The 14,953-nt window shown below is 49.0% G+C and overlaps 1 protein-coding gene across 4 annotated transcripts in view; it reads left to right on the plus strand.

Moving 5' to 3' along the window:
• Positions 1-14,367, plus strand: part of SLC41A3 (solute carrier family 41 member 3) — a 68,802-nt gene extending 54,435 nt beyond the window's left edge. For all 4 annotated transcript variants that reach the window (XM_066247145.1, XM_066247148.1, XM_066247146.1 and 1 more), the window contains 5 exons: positions 1,445-1,589; positions 3,038-3,117; positions 5,221-5,355; positions 9,797-9,945; positions 11,379-14,367. In XM_066247145.1, coding sequence (XP_066103242.1) covers positions 1,445-1,589; positions 3,038-3,117; positions 5,221-5,355; positions 9,797-9,945; positions 11,379-11,588 — 719 coding nt within the window. In that variant the 3' untranslated portion in view covers positions 11,589-14,367. The remainder of the gene's footprint in view (positions 1-1,444; positions 1,590-3,037; positions 3,118-5,220; positions 5,356-9,796; positions 9,946-11,378) is intronic.
• Positions 14,368-14,953: the final 586 nt, after the last annotated feature.

The following is a 14,953-nucleotide window of genomic DNA, read 5'->3' on the forward strand; positions in this document are numbered from 1 at the left end:
GAGGTGCTCCCCTGCAGGGGTGAGGCAGGTGAGCCCGGGCTTCTCAGGAGGCAGCCGGGCGGGCATGCAGCTGCTGAGGTAGGAATTGGCATATTCCACCAGAGGCCCCCCAGGGCTGCCAGGGAGACCCAGAGTTTGCTCATGCTCTGGGCAGGCGGACAGGCAGCATCACCCTCGCCCAGAAGGTCCTCCCCTGCTGTTTCTGCAGCCATCACTCCCGAGTGTGTCTCAGTTTTTACGTTCCACCTGGTGGCGGTCTCGCTCAGAGGGCTGTGCATAATGCACCCAGTAAGTTTCCGTTCTGAGCACAGTCAGGAGCCCAGATGCTTGCCCGCAGGTAGCACAAGTGAGTGAAGTGGATGGTGATGAGGACAGTGAGGGGCTCTGGGACATGTGGTGACAGTTGCTGGGAGGAAATGCCCCAAAGGAGGAGCCGCGGTTGAGCTCCCGTTTATCATGCTCCACAGAAACATGGGCCCAAGGATTGGAGACATCACCTGTTTTTCCTTGTTAGTGACAGAGCAGAGCAATAGGGCACTCCTGAGCCAGAGTGCCCAGGCACTGGCACCTTCTCTGTCTTGGTTCTGAGACTGGCTCCTTGCCACCCCGGGAACTGCCTACCACCAACAATATTTAATGATTTAAGATATTCTCAAAGTTCATGAAAGTGGCAATGAAGCGTTAATAATAAGATGACCTGATTTTACTTTTAAACTGAACTGAATTTAAAACACAAAGATTTGTGTAGGGGTTGTGTTTGGTTTGCAAAATAAAAGTCACAGATGTCCCTTCCTCCCCACCCCTATTATAACCCTACTGGAATAGTATATTTCAACACATGCTTATTAGATGTTGAATTGTCCATCTCTCCAGTTAGACTGTGGATTTATCTTGGATGCACGGGAGGGGGGTGTTCACGGGGCCTAGTATGTATCGGCTAAATCTTCCCTGACAAGGTGTGAACCACCTGCCAGTATAGTTGGGATGACAAGCCTCGCACAGGGGAACAGAAGTATTCACCACGGGGGTGGGGGGATATGAGGTAGAACTTCTGCTGAGGCTTCTAAAGAGTTCTAGAAAAATTGGACTAGATGCAAAAATTTCCTGCAAGTAGACACCCCTGTAGGCTGCTGTCTCCCAAAGTGTGTGACGCTAGCCTAGAGCTTATTGGGGTGGGAGAAGGCAGAAGAGGGTACTTACGTCAGGAAGATAACAAAACCAGAGAAATGAAAGTGAAGATGGCAGGAACTGAGGACAGAGAGGAGCTTTTCTGGAGAGAGTTCTTTGGAAGGTGTGGTAGGATAGTCCCCCCTAAACTGACAAGCACAGGGGTGTCTCCTCATAGAGCCTTTAGTTCCCCGTCCACCTCATCCCTCCCACCCAGGCCACAGCGACCAGGCCACCCAGCTGCGTGCAGCCCGGTTTTCCTTCTTTCTTTCCCCAGACAGTCGGTTTCTGACTCCGTTGGTCTGCGTCAGCCTCGTGGCCCTGACCCCGGTGTGGGTCCTCATTGTAAAGTGGAACCCACCCAGCATGAAGGTCCTAAAGTACGGGTGGTTCCCAATCATCCTGGCAATGGTGATCAGCAGGTGAGCATGTGTGAGGGTGTCTGTCCCTCCCTCCCTCCCCGTGCCGGCCCCTGGCTCTGTGCTCAGTAGAGTGGCCTGAGCGCCCAGGGGGCCCTGGAGGAGGAGGAGGCTCGCTGCCCTGTGGCCATGGGTGGGGAGAACTGTAGCTGTGGGCTCCTTCCCTCATTCCCAGGGCTGGTTTAGTCACACCTCTGCACTATTCATTTCTCTCTTTTTCACCAAGAACCCCTAGACTTAATTTGTGTCGAGAGGCAGTCCTGTTTACAGTTGCCGGCACCAGAGAGCCAGGAAGAGCCGCACCTGGAGACATCAGAGGACTGCACTGCTGCCTGGCCCCTGCCCCTCTTAGTGCTGTGGGACCCGGTCTCCACTCCCTGCGGCCATAGCTCTCACGGGCCTGGAACCCCTGCTTAGGCTCACGGAGTCCCTTGCCTGGCTTCAAGACAGTGGCTCCGAACACCATGTCCACAGCATGGCTGCTGGTGGGACCTGGGGGGGCTGCGGGGTTAGTCCCCCTGGGGCCTTGGGTCTTCACTGAGCCCAGGTCTTCCACCCTCCAGCCTTGTACTTGAGGGCCCTGTCCACTAGCACAGTGGTCCCCAACCCCCGGGCCGTGGACCGGTACTGGTCCGTGGGCCATTTGGTACCGGTCCGCAGAGGAAGAATAAATAACTTACATTATTTCCGTTTTATTTATATTGAAGTCTGAACAATGTTTTATTTTTTAAAAATGACCAGATTCCCTCTGTTACATCCATCTAAGACTCACTCTTGACGCTTGTCTCGGTCACGTGATATATTTATTCGTCCCAACCTAAAAGCCGGTCCGTGAAAATATTTTCTGACATTAAACTGGTCCGTGGCCCCAAAAAAGTTGGGGACCACTGCACTAGCATACCCTGGCGGGGCCACCCCAGTCCTAGCTGACGTTCTTTCCTAACTTTGACTCTCAAAGAGGAGGGGTTACAGTCTAGGTACCTTTGTGCCTGGGTTACTTACACAAAGTGGTCTCACTTCAGGGCTCTAGGGGCGGGGCAGCCTTTGCCGGATCCAGGGGCTGGTGGGAGGTGGTCTTGCCGCAGCATCTTCCAAGGACAGGCAGCAGAGGATTACACTTACGCAGGCTCGTTTCTGGCTAAGGAGCAGCTCAGTTGCAGTTTGGCTGTCACCAGACAGAGCTCGGCCAGCTAAGAGGCCTCAGAAAGCAGTGTGTGGTTTGTTTTTAGTGGGCTGACATGATCTGAAGGGTCTGAACAGCCAGGACCATACCAGAGGCGGAATGCGTGTGTGGATACAGAGGGCACGGGAGACCAGGTTGGCCACAGCAGATGTTCTGTACAGGGCAAGGAAAGTTTGCTGAACTGGCACGACAGCCTGATAAGGCAATTTGCTGGGCCACTCGCAAGCGTAAACCCGAGTCACTTGACTGCCACCTGCTTTCTCCCTAGTTTCGGAGGACTCATCTTGAACAAAACCATTTCTATAGAGCAATACAAAAGCATGGCCGTATTCACTCCCATCATGTGTGGTAGGTATTGGCGAGTCCCTGTCACCTGGGGCCCTGGGCTGGGGTGGCCCTGGGCCTGGGTTGGGGGCCCTGAGCAGCAGCAGTGTCAGAGGCTCAGCCACAGGTCCTCAGGCCCGAGTCAGGAAGCTGGGCAGGCAGAGGCTGCGGAGGCTGCTTTTCCGCAGGTAGAAGGGACCCCAGTGAGAAGCCATGCCCGTTGCCACCCATTGCACCTGCTTCTCCCTACCTACCTCCAAGTGTCCCTGGGCCCCAAGCTTCCCTGCAGCACTCACTGCACCCCACGCCTTGGGAGCACACGGAACCTGACCCAGGGTCGGCACCTGCAGAACAAAGGCGGCCTTTAGAACTGGAGGGTTGGCCTCTTGTGGTTTTTCCTTCATTTTAACTTAGAGTCATTGGTGACATTTAGGACTCAGACGTTCTACATAAACATCTAGATTTCTGTCTTGCAGAGGCAGGCTGTACCAGTGCTGAGTTTACACTGGGGGCCGGGCAGAGTCAGGCCCCTGAGACAGGACCTGTGTAGTCCAGTGTGCCTCAGTCTCCTGGCCTGTTGTCTTCTACTCAGCTGTTCACTGATTCACCTTCTAGGCTTAGACCCTGTGGGCATCGTGTGAGGATCCATCCCTCTTACGAAAGCTCGGAACATCTTGGTTTCTGTAAGGCTCTATAAATGGGACCGCTGGTCAGGGGAGGAACCAAACATGACGACTGATTGCAGTTTGCTTGCTGCCCAGTTTCTGGCTTTCTGAAATAAGCTCCAGAGGTCCCTGGGCCAGCCCGCCCCACCTCCATGGGAACTCAGGCCTGTGTTCCTTGCCTGTGAGTAGGCGTGCACCTCCACAGAGCCCCACAGGGCCTGTCCCCAACAGAAGGACCGGTCATTGTGAGTGCGGACAGCCATAGCCAAGTCAGGCCCAGCTGGCTATAAGCTTGGCAGGGTGCCTTTGGATGGCTCCGGTCCAGATACTTACAAGGCTAAGCCAGCAATTTGAATGAATTAAGCAGTTAAGACAATAGCTAGGCAGTAAGAAGTAATGGGAAACAGGGCACATACGTGTTCCTGTGTGAGGGGAATAGTGTTGTTCATCTCTGGCTACTTACTGCATGGTAGGGACTAAGGCCAGACTTGCCTGAGCTGACCTGTTTGGAGAATCTGGGAATCTGGATTTAAGGCCTAATTTGTAAATGCTCCTAATTAATTTGTTTTATTTTTTTAATCATGTGTGGGCCAGGAAAAATATATTGGTAGACATCCTCCGCCCACAGACCATTTTTTGCATCTTCTGGAAGCCTAAGGCAGTCGGCCTTTGCCCCTAGAAGTCACTGGGCACAGCTGGCCCAGTGAGAGACTGTTCTCCAAGGAGCTAAGGAAATAGAATGGGGGCACCCCAGCTCAGCCTCCGAAGAAGACAGTCTCCCTCAGTGGGCTCTGTTCTCTGCCAGCCCCGAAGTCTGCCCCTGCAGAAGGAGCCACCTGGCTTGAGTCCCCTGAGCCCTCTGGCCCTGGCAGCCTGGCAGAGCTGGGCACACCAGCTCCCTGCGGAAGCCAGGAGCCTCAGTAGTAAACCCCAGCTCTGCTACCATAGGATCATCTCTCCTCCCTTGTTGCTCTTACCCAGGTCTCTTTTCTCTCCTTTCTACCTTGAGGTGAAAAAAAAACCTCTTCTGTTTTCTCAAATATGCCAGTCGGTGGTCTGGTTCCTGTCACTTCTTGTGGCTTTGGGTAGTTTATCTAGATTTCCTCTCATAGACCTTTTTTTCCTCTCTTAACTCTCTCATTTCCTGAATTGCCTCCCTCCTTCCCTCCCTTGCACTCTCCCTCTACCCAACAAACATGTATTGAGAACTTCCTTTGCAACACTTCCTTCACCCTAAGAGCTGTCAAAGCGATACAGTTACTACCTTGATATCTTACTCATGAGGTCCAGGCTACCCTTGTTTGGGGCCAGACCAGGTCTGCTGTCAAGTGGGAGGGAAGGAAAAGAGATCGAATGCAGAATCAGTCAAGGAAAACTTCCTGGAGAAAGTGAGCCTAAAATAAGGAACGGGACTTAGAAACTAGCATAAAGAACGGGAAACCAGGTTCTTTTCTCCTCGCAGGTGTTGGTGGCAATCTGGTGGCCATTCAGACCAGCCGGATCTCCACCTACCTGCACATGTGGAGCACACCTGGAGTCCTACCCCTCTGGATGCAAAACTTCTGGCCTAATCCATGCTCCACTTTCTGTACCTCGGGTGAGTCCGATGTCTTTCAGACGCCATATGGCCATTTCTTTATAAACAAGTAAAAATTAATGTCATTGAAATCTGATGTTTATAGCAATGGTGTCTAAGACCAGTGCTGAACTCAGCACATGATTTTCAAAGATACAGCTCCATCTCCCAGAAACCTGACTCTCCGACCCTGCCTTTAATTGCTTCATTCACTTAGTCAAATATTTATTGAATGTCTACCCAGTACTAGGTGTCAGGTTGTAGTGGTGACAGAGAAAGCTGTTTCTTGATCTCCTGGGATATATGTGGTCTAGAAGAACAGATAAACACTCCCCAAAATGAACACATAGTTACAAGTTGTGATAATGTTCTAAAAGGCAAAAGCACAGGGTACAATGAAAAAGAGTTGTAGGAGATATAGCTCAGATCTGTGGTTAGAAAGTTCCTCTATGAGGATGAGCATGGTCGCTCTGGGAGGAGGCATGCTGGAGCAGAAGGAACATGAGGCAGAAGGCACAGCCTGTGCAAAGGCCCAGAGGCAGGAAGGGGTTTGGCAAGTCTGAAGAGCTGAAAGACCAGTGAGACCTGAATGTAATGAGCAAGGGAGAGAATGAAGGAAACTGAGGTCAGAAAGATAGGAAGGAGTTGATTACATTGGGCCTTGAAGCTTGAGAAAAGAAACTGGATTCTATTCTGAGAACCACTGGAAATGACTGGAAGTGTTTCATCTTTTCCTTGATTTTAAAAATTGGATCTTTCTCCCATTACATTTTCCTTTATTATTTCCTTTCTGTTTCAGGAACAACTTTTAGCCTTTCTTTTAGGTAGGACGGCAGACACATTCCTAAAGGATACTTTCACTGGATATAAATTCCGGGATTAATAATAGTTCAACACTTGAAAAATGTGCATTGGTGTGGATTTCTTTGAGGTTATCCTCAAAGGGTTCTTGGAGGTCACTCAGCTTCCTGAATTACATTTTATCTTTTGCCATATTTGGGAAATTTTAAGCCATTATTTCTTTGAATACTTTTGCAGCCCCACTCTCTTCCTCCTTTCCTTCTGGCGTTCTGATGATATGAACACTTGATGTTTTCTTATAGTCCCACAAGTCCATGAGGCTCTCTAATCTTTTCCCCAGGATATGTTACTCTGGGGAAATATATTCTTCAGAGTAACATATTAAAAACATGTCATTAATTTTTTTATATTTATTTTTTGTCTTTTTAAATGAGAGGAGGGGAGATAGTGAGACAGACTCCCCTGTGCACCTTGACCCTGTCCAGAATCCACCCAGCAACCCCTGTCTGAGACCAATGGTCAAATTAATCGAGCTATTTTTAGTGCCTGAGGCTGGTGCACTCAGACCAACTGAGCTATCCTCAGCGCCTGGGGCTGATGCTCAAACCAATCGAGCCACTGGCTGCAGGAGGGGAAGAGGGAGAGAGGGGGGAGAGAAAGAGGGAGAGAAGCAGATGGGTTTTTCTCTTGTGTGCCCTAACTGGAAATTGAACCTGGGACGCCTATATGCCTGGCCGACTCTATCCACTGATTCAACCAGCCATGGCAACTCTCTGTTATTTAGATTGACTAATTTCTATAGTTTTTTTTTTTTTTTTCATGAAGAATACTCCTTCTTTTCCTTTGTCTTCTTCCTTCTGCTATTGAGTCCTTCATTTAATTATTTGGATTTTGGGGGCTATTGTATTTTTTTAGTCCTAAAATTTCCATATAGTTATTTTTGTTATCTTCTATTTCCTTTTTGAGGTTTTCATTGAACTCTCTTTCACATAATTCTCCCATTTGTGTAATCTCACTATTAATGTCTGTTGGTTGTGTTTTCTCATTAAGCGGAGGTTTATCTTGTGAGAATGAGTGATTTTAGGTGGAATCCCAGACATTTGGAGTATTATGTTAGAAGACTCTGGGTCTTATTGAAGTCTTCTGTTTTAGCTAGCCTCCTCTGACACTGCACCACTAGGGGGCAGGGGAGGCACTGCTTCCTCCCTACCTCCCGGGGTGGGGGGAGACGACTCAGATCCCCCTCCTTCTCCACTGATGCCCTAGGAGAAAAGGAGCAGCTCATTATGGTGGGCAGGGGAAGAAGCCATGTTTCCCTGACACCACTGTTGCTGGGAGGGAAAGGGGTGCCTTGTGATTGCTCCCCCTGTGAAGGATCAGTGTGGCCTTCACTGATATGGTGGGGGCGGGGGGTGGTCCTCATTTACCTCTAGTCAGGGTACCGCTTCTTTTCCACTAAGCCTTCTCTTCTCCCATCTCGGCCAAAGGCAGTGCACACCGCATCCCAGCTGCGTGCGGGCAGGCAGAAGTCCGGCGTCCTCACCTGGCCTTTGCCGATGGGTATGGGGCTGCTGTTTCTTCTGTGGTGTTGGCTGGCGTAGAGCAGTTACTGTCTAAAGGTTTTCAGTCGTGCTTAGGCTAGGCTTCTCCTTTTCGGGAGCTTTAGCTAGAGAAAGCAAGTTTTGTTGAGTCTTTTTTTGGTCGGTAACCATTGGCATTTCCGAGTTACTGGTCCTTCACCACCCAGTCTGGGATATATTAGACCCCAAAGCCCAGGTCAGGGGGACTCACCACCATGTTATTCCCTGGCCCAGCTTGCCTTATTTTTTTCCATCTTTCAGAATCTTCTTACGTTTATTTTATATATAATGCCCAGGGTTTTTAGTTGTATTTATTAAAAGGAATAGGAATGTGTGTCTAGCCATCTTATCTTGAATTAGAAGTCCCCATTGTATATTCTGACTTAGCATTTGATTATAGAAAAAGTATTTAATTTCTATGTTATTTACGGACCTATCTTAGTTCAGGTTGTATACGAGAAACATAGACTGAGTGGCATATAAACAACAGAAATTTATGTTCTATAATTCTGGTGGGTGGAAGTCAAGATGAAGGCGCTAGCAGATCCACATCTGGTGAGGGCCTGCTTCCTGGCTCACTGACAGCTAGCTATTGCCGCACCATGTCCTCGTGTGGTGGGAGGGGTGAGAGAGCTCCCGAGGTCTCTCTCATAAGGGCACGAATCCTTTTCCTGAGGATTCCACCCTCATGACCTAATCACCTCACAAGGCCCCACCTTCTAGTATTATCAGATTGTGTGGTAGATAACAACATAAATTTTAACTTTCTACAAGTTTTTGAAACTTTTTATGTTAGCTTCCAATAATAATTTTATTGCTTCCTTCTTTTTTAAGTTTTTTTAAAAAGAATCTTTCTACACCTTTTCTAATTTTTCATCATGAATAGATTTTAATGCTCTTGTGTGTTCTGTTCTCTCTCTACGTACCATTCTAGACTTTTTTTTATTTTTTCAGAGACAGAGAGAGAATCAGAGAAAGGGATAGATAGGAACAGACAGACAGGAACGGAGAGAGATGAGAAGCATCAATTACTAGTTTTTCGTTGCAACACCTTAGTTGTTAATTGATTGCTTTCTCACATATGCCTTGACCACGGGCCTTCAGCAGACTGAGTAACCCCTTGCTTGAGCCAGCGACCTTGGGTCCAAGCTGGTGAGCTTTGCTCAAACCAGATAAGCCCGTGCTCAAGCTGGCAACCTCAAGGTCTCAAACCTGGGTCCTCCACATCCCAGTCCGACGCTCTATCCACTGCGCCACCGCCTGGTCAGGCCGTTCTAGACTTTTCAGCTTCTAACTGCATATGAGTTTTCTTCCTTTTTATTATTAAATTGATAAAATACTTTATATTAACTCATAAGCTAATGGAGACTAACTTTTCATCAAAACTCTTTGTGTTTGAGAAGCCTATCACATTCACATGTTATAGTTCTGAGGAGATGGGCAGAATAAATCACATTTCTTACAGAGTCTCAAACTCAGAGTGCTGGATCCTGAAGACATAGTGGTGATCACTCACACGTCACCGACGTGACCGGAGGCCCAGTGGCTGCGCCACCCTCCCCAGTCACTCACTCCGCACACCGAGCCTTTGTCTGCCTTCCGACCCCCCTGAGCTCGCTCCACCTTCAGACCCGTGCACTCCTCCCTCCGGCCAGAGTCTTTCCCCCGGAATCAGATCTCAGCCTCAGTGCCGTGTCCTTGGTAGAGCTTCCAGTCTCTAACAGCTCATTTTCACTAACAGACACTCCATTCTCTTCCACATTACCCTGACTTGTTCTCTTCCTGGTACTTGTCACAATTTGAAATGACCATTCCTGTTTGTTTCTTTGTTTATTTGTTTCTGCACACAATTCCAGTTTTTCTGTCTTCTCTAATATGTCAGCTCCGCGCAGGAAGGGACAGTACTGTATGCCTATCTGCTGAAGCACGCCTGCCACATAGTCCACCAGGGCTGTGTGAACCACCCGTTGGCACTTTCAGAAAGTAGCTGAATGACTGTGGATGCCTCAGAAGAGACTGTCACATGCCAAGGCGGCCTCTGTTGTCAGGCGGGTCACACAGCCTCCGTGGTTCTGTTCCAGAAACCAATTCCATGTCAGCCCGCGTTCTGCTCTTCCTGGTGATTCCGGGCCATCTGGTTTTATTCTATGTGATCTCCCTGACGGAAGGCCATTCAGTCCCAAACAGCAAGGCCTTTGTGGTGTTCTACCTGCTGGCAGCCCTGATCCAGGTAAGGACAACGGTGGCGGCGGCAGAGCAGGATGCAGGGGTCAGGCAGCGGTCAGGCTTCGCTCCCTGTCCTGGAACAGACGCTGAGAGCTGGAGTTGGAGGTTCCTAGACATGCAGCCAACAGTCCCCGTCTTCCAGGACGCACTCAACTCATTCAAGCCCAAGAGCATGATCCAGACCCAGAGGCCACTCCACACTTCCTACTGCACACTCCCTCCTGTAAACTCCACATTGCACACGGCATAGGCTCCCCTCCGCACAGCACACTCCTGGCTCTACCATCCACAGGCACAGGCCATACCGCATACAGCTCAGTCCACACCTCGCCAGCGGCTCAGAGGAGCCATCCTGAAAATGCAGCATATTGCTGTGAAACAAGCTGATGAGCAGGTCCGGCTGGTAAAATGGCCATGTGTGTCACTCATCACAGACAGAGGCTGGCCAGGGAACAGGCCCCTGCTGGGGTGTTGCTAGAAGGCTTGTCTGGAGTTTAGTCAGGGCTGGGTGGTGATAAGGACATGGAAGAGATTAAGCTGGTGCCTTCCTCAGGGTCGTACACAGCAGACTGCCAACAGTATAGCTGGCTGGTGCCTTGATGGGCCTGGGGCATCTGCAGGGGTCATTGTGGTACTGGTGGGCAGTTCTAAGGAACTAGTGTTTTCATCTGCAATCACAGTATGCCCTTGACCCTGAAGGATAGGCTGGGGCAGCCTGAGAAACTGTCCTGAGCAGCAGCAGGAAAGGGACTGGGTTCAGCCTTCAACAAGGGGCTGAGATGCCTTGAGATCTGACCGGGGCTGTGTGGACTGTCCTCTGGCACCTTCAGGAAAGGCCAGCCACCCAAAGCTGCCCAGGAGAGAGCCCCAGAAAACCCCAGCTGAAGTCCAGCAAGATTTGTGTCTTGCTGGATAGGCTGGGGCAGCCTGAGAAACTGTCCTGAGCAGCAGCAGGAAAGGGACTGGGTTCAGCCTTCAACAAGGGGCTGAGATGCCTTGAGATCTGACCGGGGCTGTGTGGACTGTCCTCTGGCACCTTCAGGAAAGGCCAGCCACCCAAAGCTGCCCAGGAGAGAGCCCCAGAAAACCCCAGCTGAAGTCCAGCAAGATTTGTGTCTAGGTTCCAAGGATGTTGAGTGGAGCTGGTGCATCAGAGGTCAAGGCAAGTGACCAGCAGGAGATCTGTCTGGCTCTTCAGGATGCCAGGATCAGGGCCCAACCACAGGGAGGGAGGCCAGGCAAGTGCAGAGGGGGTATTCTCTGGCCCCTGCCCGGTTCAGAGTCGGGCATCCGCCCCCAAGAGAAGCTCGTGGAAAGGGGCTACCTGGGGTTGACGCCCACCTTGGTGTCTGGCCTTGCCATCTGCTAGGTTTTCTTCATGACACTCGGCTTTCTGACTTGATAACTATCTTTTGTGTCTGCTCGCTCTTATGACAGGTGACAATCCTGCTGTACCTGGCAGAAGTCATGGCGCGGCTGACGTGGTACCAGGCCCTGGACCCTGACAACCACTGCATCCCCTACCTCACAGGGCTCGGGGACCTCCTAGGGACTGGCCTCCTGGCACTCTGCTTCTTTCTCAGCTGGTCGTTGAAGAGCAAAGCAGAGCTGGATGGCATTTCTGAGCCAGCATCTGGACCTCCCTAACGAGATAAGGCAGCTCCAGTTAGTCCCTGGAATGCTTCCCTCAGAAGCACTGTGTGTGAGTGAGACTGCCTGTACCCACGATGGAAGGAGTTTGTGAATGAGTGTACGGACGTGCAGATAGCAGGATGCGCAGGCCTGAAGGTTCTGAAGGAAGAGGCGTGTCCGGTACACGTCGGGGGGTGTCTGGGCCCTGTTTCATGCCAGTGCAGCCCACGTTGGGGTGGAACAGGAAGGAGATCTGTTTGTGCCCGAGCCTCAGGACTCCCTGAGCCCTGGCGTAACTGCTATCCTAAGTCCAGCTCGGTGGGCCACTGCTGGTGTGCCCTGCAAACGTGAGAGCCGTTCCCAGGACAGGCCCTTACACACCTCATCTGCTCCCAGCATTACTCTTGTCACTGCTTTCTTTTGTTTTTTGAGGGGTCTTTTGTTTTTGTTTTGTTTTTCAGGGTTTTTTTTTTTTTTAGCAAAAACCTCTGTTTAGATTTTCTTTTTCTTTTGTTTTGAGAGACAGAGAGAGGGACAGACAGTCAGGAAAGGAGAGAGATGAGAAATGTCAATTCTTCGTTGTGGTTCCCTAGTTGCTCATTGATTGCTTTCTCATATGTGCCCTGACCGGGAGGCTACAGCAGACTGAGTAACCCCTTGCTCGAGCCAGTGACCTTGGGCCCAAGCTGGTGAGCTTGCTCAAACCAGATGAGCTCGCACTCAAGCTGGCAACCTCGGGGTCTCGAACATGGGTCCTCCACATCCCAGTCCGACGCTCTATCCACTGCTCCACCGCCAAGTCAAGCACCTCTGTTTAGATTCTAATGATCAAAGAAGTATAAAATAAAGCTTAGAATATACTGCATTTGGCAATTTGTGTTTGTAAAGACGCTAATGCAACCATGAGACTTACAGTTTATAGGTAACCAAATAACCAAAACCTCTGGCATTTCTCTAGTACAATGCTTGTCATACTGTAGTGTCCAGCCTAAAAAACAGCAGTATCACCATAGAACTTGTTAGAAGTGCAAATTGTTCATCGTTCCTCCCCCAGCCTTGACAGTGCAGAATGCCTTCAGCAGTCCTCTTGGTGCTTTCAATGCACTCTTCTGAGAGCCATTGCTCCGGAACTCTTTTTAAAAATATGCTCGCTGTTTCTTACTAGCTCATCGTAACAACTTTGGCCATGATTTGGACTGAAGATTATTATCTTTTGTAGACCTTAAACAAAGAAGACAGCCAGGTATTTTTCCAGCGATATTTGGGAACAACAAAGAATTGCAATTTGAGACGTGCATTTTAATGGTGACCATGTGCCCGTTCAGGGAAACAGGAGAGGAACACTTTATGGGTGTGGGAGGGCTGCTATACGTGAAGAGCCTATTGGAAGGAACTGCAAGTTCCAGGTATAGTGAATTTTCATTGGCTGACCTAATGGCAGTTTCCTGTTGGTTGAGCTGTTACTGGACAAGGAGGAATCTTCCTCCTGCTTAAGTAGTAAAGTAGTGTCACTTCCGGTAAGAGTGGGAAGGTACTCTCTACCTGTTGGGGTCAGTATTGTGCATTAAGTGACCTGCATTAGAGTGTTCTCGACTTTCCCAACTCCATTTTAAATGAGGTTTCTGCTTATTGATTTTCATACTTCATATGGTAAAAAATAAAATAAAATTCTTCAATAAATATTGGCAGACAACCTCTTGTATCAATCAGTGTCCCGGAAGGAAAAAGACAGCAACCAACAGGTGATTTGGCAGAGTTTAAGAAAGGGACATTTGACAGATCAATGGGAACAATGGGTGGAGAAGCCCCTGGGCCTGGGCACAGTGGGGACCTGTGACCACCAGCATCCACTTGAGCAGGAGTATGATTAGGAGTGGGTGCCTGAGAGGAGGTCTCTAGTCAAGAAATATAACTACTACCAGCTTGTTGCCTGGCAGAGAACCATGAGAATAAATACCCCAACCTTATTCTCCGTGTACCCTTTTACCTCCTTCCAGTGTCTTCTAACAGCTAAATCCAGCCAAAGAAATGATTAGGGGTGTCATTATGGTTGGTACATAAACGTCTCAGCCTCCCAGGGCACACAGTGAGGTGAGGGTAGAGAGTGGATCTAGAGAAACACGTGGAGAATGCCCAGCACATCTACAGTGCTAAGCCTCAGGCTAGGTACCAGGGATGCACTGTGAACAAAGGGCTCATATTGTCTCAAGGGCTGCTGAGGAGATGGTCAATAATCAACATCATACCAATAAGCAATGAAGCTCTAGCCCCAGTGAGTCCTGTGAAAGAAGCACATAGTGTTGTAGAAGCATATAATGATGAGAGCTAAGCTCTATTGAGCACTCACTGCCGTTTTCTGAGCATTTTACATGTGTAAACTCAATAACCACAATGATTTGATAGCAATAAATACTATTATCCCACTTATAGATTAGGGAATTGGGGTATTATTGCAGTACACTGAAATGCTCACCTTCTCTGACTTCCATCTTCTTCAAGCCTGCTTTATACCCATGACTACATGCTAATCTTCAGAAGGAATTCTGCTTACAGCTTGAGTTTTACAAAAACAGCCCCCTACCAGAACTGCCTCTCTTTGGGAGATAAGGGAAATATATACAAAAATAATGATTATTTATCAAAGATTGACAGGAGCCTCATTACTGGACTCAGTATCAACTAGAATCAACAGACTAAGAACTAAGAAGTTCCACATTCCTCAGACCCTTCTGGCACCCAGTTGTCTCAGGTCATCAGTCAAGCTCAAACTTGTTTTCCCATTCCTTTGATATGAAAGAAGCCTGAATTCTGTACTTTTAAGATCATTCTTTAAGATGCTAGTCTGCCATCTCATCTTGCTGGTGTTCAAATAAAGTCACTTTCTTTGCCCCAATACCTTGTCACTCAACTCATTGGCAGTTAGTTGTGCAGCAAGCCATGTGAACTTGGACTGGGTTGCATTATGTGATTTCTTCACTTTCCTATGGTCTTACATCTAGTGAGTGGTGGAGCCAGGATTTGAACTATAAGGCAATCTGGCTCAGACCCACCTTATGCAGATAGTTCAGAGATTTGACCAAGACAAAAGTTCAAGAAAGGTTTTCCATTAGGAGGTGCCATTTAAGCTGAGATCCAAGGGTAAGTAGGAATTAATCAGGCAATAAGTGAAGAGATTTGCAGGGGAAGGTGGAAGTGGAAGGTAGAAAATTAAAAAGATGGGTCTCTTTTTTTTTTTTTTTTTTAAGAGGACAGGAAATAGTGAGACTGACTCCTGCATACACTATGACCAGGATGCATCTGGAAACCCCCACCGAGGGCCAATGCTCAGATCAACTGCGCTATCCTCAGTGCCCAGGGCTAACATTCAAACCAATTGAGCC

The sequence above is a fragment of the Saccopteryx bilineata genome, chromosome 11 (assembly GCF_036850765.1).
Source record: "Saccopteryx bilineata isolate mSacBil1 chromosome 11, mSacBil1_pri_phased_curated, whole genome shotgun sequence".
Classification (NCBI taxonomy): Eukaryota; Metazoa; Chordata; class Mammalia; order Chiroptera; family Emballonuridae; genus Saccopteryx; species Saccopteryx bilineata.